Here is a 5,000-nt window from a genome sequence, read left to right on the forward strand (position 1 = left end):
CTCGCATGGGTTGAAAAATGCGATGCAGCACCCCTCATGTCAAGCCTGCAAGCAGGCTCTTAAGTTGAAAATGGCGCGCGGTCGAAATATAGGGGATTGGTTACTTAAAGTAGTAACCAATTCCCTATATTTTGACCGATTATCAACGGAAGAGCCTGTTTGCCAAATGGCATCGCTGGTTTACGAAAGGGAAAATTGTGTCGGCTGCGGACTCAGCTACGTGTAATTACTTCGTGTTTTGATTGGTTTACTGGATTGTCTCCGTCCTTTTTGATTGGCCAAAGTAATTACTTTGGTTTTGGCTTTACGACAGTCGATTGAAACTCGCTCTATCTGGACTTCAAAATAATAAACATTTATTTCAAAAATATTATTAGCAAAAACTTTAGAATACCTGAATATGCATCTTGATAATCGCCTTGCCTATGAGGGTGGCACCAAAGAAAGTCCAAAACGGGACAAGACAATGACCACACGTAATTCCAGCTAAATCAAACAGCGGATTTGGCACCTAAAGAGTCAGAACAGAAGGTAATGCATGCATGTGTAGAATCTTCGGCAGTCTCGTAAGTCAATAAAAAGAGTAAACATTTCATGACAAGAAAACTGAAACTAACTTTGGTTTTCTTATGCTCAACTAAAGCGGTTGACGTTCAGACATGGTTTGACCCAACCCGAGTTTGAATAAATTTGAATATAGCTTACAATTCAAAGAGCCAACCCTTCGACATTCTTGTCTAGGTCTTCATCATCTTTCCTCCTGACAGACACTAAACAGGACTGTCGAAACAACGTCAACCTCGTCACAAGTCCATAGCCCTAAGTGTCGATCGGTGATATCTGGCCTTGGCCCATCAATTCATGGTATCGAGCATTTTACAGTTGTGTGCTTAGTTACATGGCCTTTGAATGAAAGTGAGGCTGAAGCTGACCTTGCTTTCATGGAAACTTCACTTCTCATGCTAATTAGTTGGAATTTCCTTAAGAAACGAAGGTCAACTTGCAGCCTCACTTTCATTCAAAGGCCAGGTAACTAAGCACACAACTGTAAAGTGCTCTGTTAACTAAATTTAGAATGCAGGTCCCACCAAATGATGGCCAATTAGATCGGGCCTAATGACCGCAACTCTCTTGATCGGTCCGGATTCCTCGTGCTTAATGCAAAGTCAAGGATCGTGCACGGAACATAATGCCGCCACCCTTTTTTTTCCCACAAAAAATCTTGCAGTGGCCGTTCTAAAAATAGATAATTCCGTAAACTGATAAACTGCATTCCATCGCAGATCAACACCTCTGGCTTATGGACTTCTAACCTAGTTGAAAATGGTTGACGTTCTCCTTTGTGTGGGGATACATCAATATCTCTGCTTACTCCTAATAACTGTTCAAATTGAATGTAATTCTACACTCCCTTATTCTTGACATTCCTGTTTCAAGGTTTAAATTACAGTTGAAGAGTGCTCTAGGGAAAGATATTTTATCTCTTCTGTTCACTTTGTTACAAGTTCTTTGCCTCTGGTCCGGGCACAAGCCATTCGAACCTCCCAAATTCTTGTCCAAATGGTACAGTATTTTCACTTTCACTGAATCAATCTCATCCCATTCACACTGGGAACAAAACCATTGGAAATTTCGGCCAAACGAAGTGGCTCTGATTGGTAACGTAACAGAGAAACTCCTCTGGAATAACAATTAATAAATGCTTTGGAAATGTCAATATGAAAGAAAAACGGCAAAAACTCTAAAATTGGAGAGCTGGGTGAAATATTTTCTCAAGCCCCGGCTAGACGTTGTGAAATTGTTAGAGGAATACGTTCCAACATTGTTATGAGAACGCTTCTAACAATTTTGGATACGCATATAACATTGTTGGACTGAAACACGTCACTTATAAAGTCACGCAACCTAATGACGGCGTATGCTTTGTTTGTGTTTTGGAGACTGGGCCCCTAATTCTGATTGGTCTTTGCAATACAACATTGTTGAAAGGGCGGCTACATTTGTTCAACATTTGTTGTATGTTGGAGAAAACATTTGACCGAAATCAAAACATTCTTCTAATAAAAAATGTTGAACAGACGCCATCAAACACGCATGCTACTGTAGTAGACGTCCTAACATTGTTGGTCCAACAAAATGTGTATTTTGCAATGTTTGAACGTGTAGCTGGGGTTTTAAGTCTTTCACAGTTCTGGAGCTTTTTAGTTTGAACACCTCAGAATTTTTCTTTTTAGTTTTGCTCGTTTTTCATTGGTATTCTTTTTGTAAATTAAGCAGTTTTTAAAAAAAACCAAGAAAATTCTGTCTACTTGCCTTAAATTTTAAAGTGAAAATAACAATAACAACCCAACGGAACAAATATTACTCACCGAAGCACAAACAAGGATGCCAAAAAATCCTACACGCTCAACTAAATCTAGAACACACTTTTTCAGTTTTGTCCACAGACTCTGATCCTTGAGGGAAGTTAACCGTTCTAGTTCTTCCACCTCTTCTAATTCTTCATCATCAGGATCAATTCCTGACATACTGGCTGCAAAATACAGCAATCAACAATTTGTTAAGGAGGCAATCGACTTTTCGGATTTCCATTCAAAAACAAAATGCAAAAATGAAATTTAAGATTTCCTTAATTAAAGTCAATATCAGTGGAGGGTTTCAATTTTGTGCTTGCCTGAAAATACACAAGATCCAGATTTTAATATTTCCTTATCAAACGCACCCTCAATTACAGTAAAATCTCATGAACAAGCTCTGCCAAGTGTAACAATAGAGGTCTCTATGACCACAAACCACTAAGATCAAAACCAATAAAACCTTGTAAGTCAAAATTCTCCATGCAAATGAGATTTTACTTACTAATCATGAGGGTTACTCGTGATAAGTTTGACCATTTTTTTAAAAGTTAATTCACCATCTTTTTTCCTTCTAGACTATCCAATCATAGCATGAACACACAAAATAGTTGAAGTAATCAAAAGTGGGTAAATTTTTGAGATCTTAGCTAAGCAACTGGCTTAAAAGGAACAATTATGAATTAAAACAGATTCTAAAAATACAAAGTAATGAAGAGGTAACACCAGTACTTTCTAAAGGAACTGAGATGCCGTATTGGTTGGGAGCGGAACATGCAAATTCAATCATGATAAAAGTAAATCAACCACCATAAGAAAGATCTTGCGAGCTGATGTACAAGTATTCGCTCATGTAGAGTTTTAAAACGCCTTTCTTGATTCCTCGAGATTCTTCCTGGGTGCTTATTCAAGAGAAGTTATGGATAAAATTAAATTTTGAACACAGATTCTTTGAGGTGCAAGGAATTAAAGTTAAATCAAATCAGCTGATAAAAGTACATAAACTACCAAAGGGAGTTTAGAAAGATAATGTTTCATGCATGAATCTTCATCAGATTCTCTCTGATAAAGGGCCAATGCTTTCCAATCTTTCTATGGCCGTCAATTCACTTTATGGACTCATTCAATACAATTTAATATCTGTGCTTCCCTCTCCCACCAATACAGCAGCCCACTTTCTTCAGAAACTTAAAGCCATTAGCTATTCACTTTTAAAACAGATCATAGCAATACCTGCTCTTGCCATGAAATATGGGGGCAATTCACCAATTGCAGTCCCTGCACCCTAAACATAAAAATTTATTACAATGAAGAAACGAAATGATTAAAATTTTTTCTACGTTGAAGACAAGGAAATTCACCTGCTTAAATTCCCTCAAAATGAGAACCCTGGCCATAATGTTGAAAGAGTGGATATTGCAATCCACTGGTCTAAGATAAATAATTTCCTGAGAGTAACTGACTTAGTTTTGATGGCCATTATCGACTGGAAACTGGATTTACAATCTGATGGCTCTGACGCTATCAACATTTGAACAATGGTGGCCTAAAGAACATGGAAACCTACATGGAAACCTCTGGATTTTTATTTCTGAGTTAATCACTTGAAAATGTACATGTAAATAAAACTGTTTGCCGACAATGCAAAACAGCATGGAAGTGCACCTTTCAATTCACAGCAAGTCACACTACATGTAAGTGCCCCTCAAGTTCAAAGACTTGCAAACTCTTAATAGAAATAATATTAGTTTTCTCACAAAAAAATAACCAGCAAAGCACTTTTCAACAATGATCAAGGGCTGCATCATCATTTTGTACAAAAGTTAAGAAAGGTAAAAGTAAATGCAGTTTTGGGGTATTGAATGTAATTTTATAAGTAATATATACAATTTGAGCATCAGATCTGTATGACATTTACAAACTCGAGGCAAAGCCAAGAGTTTGTAAATGTGATACAGATCTGATGTGAATATTGTAATACATGACTTATGAAATGTTAGCATTTAAGTGTTAATTTACACTAGGTATTTTTGGTGATTTAACCCTTTCAGCCCCGATAGTGCCAAATGGCACTTATAGATTTTACTCTGTCTAACGCCAGACGATTTTACTCGTCAATGGGGAAGCCCTCGGGGCTTAAAGGGTTAAGCTAACAGCGTGAAAAAACTATGTCCCCGTTTAACCCTTTCAGCCCCGATAGTGCCAAATGGCACTTATAGATTTTACTCTGTCTAACGCCAGACGATTTTACTCGTCAATGGGGAACCCCATGGGGGCTGAAAGGGTTAAGACATTTTAACCGGGAAAATCGAAAGAAATATTTCTGTAAATGAAGAGAAACCTGTATCAGAAATACATATATTGATTAATAAAACATTTCTTTTGTTTTCCCATCACGAATTATTAATGAATTTTATAAATGCAAATACAAATTCCTCACCCACATGAAAGCTTCTACTCTAACTTTACTCATGATAGTCCACATGTTTACTGGTGATCTACTGTGATCATCTTGTGGGCACTGGATCCTTAAAAAAGAAAGTTGCCAGAAAGTTATAATATCACTGTACATTTTAAGCCTGAGAGCTACACAAATCAGTCCACATTAATTTTTTCTTAATTTTTGATACTTATCTCTAAAGTTTG

The 5,000-nt window shown here is 37.2% G+C and overlaps 1 protein-coding gene across 1 annotated transcript in view; it reads right to left on the bottom strand.

Annotated features, from left to right (window-relative positions):
• The window catches only part of LOC138045559 (vacuole membrane protein 1-like), a 30,408-nt gene that overhangs the window by 8,737 nt on the left and 16,671 nt on the right, over positions 1 to 5,000 (bottom strand). The window contains exons 8-11 of the mRNA XM_068892103.1: positions 4,795 to 4,882; positions 3,588 to 3,639; positions 2,370 to 2,533; positions 395 to 511 (exon numbers count right to left, since the gene is read on the bottom strand). Coding sequence (XP_068748204.1) covers positions 395 to 511; positions 2,370 to 2,533; positions 3,588 to 3,639; positions 4,795 to 4,882 — 421 coding nt within the window. The remainder of the gene's footprint in view (positions 1 to 394; positions 512 to 2,369; positions 2,534 to 3,587; positions 3,640 to 4,794; positions 4,883 to 5,000) is intronic.

Source organism: Montipora capricornis, chromosome 4 (genome assembly GCF_036669925.1).
Source record: "Montipora capricornis isolate CH-2021 chromosome 4, ASM3666992v2, whole genome shotgun sequence".
In the NCBI taxonomy this organism is placed as follows: domain Eukaryota; kingdom Metazoa; phylum Cnidaria; class Anthozoa; order Scleractinia; family Acroporidae; genus Montipora; species Montipora capricornis.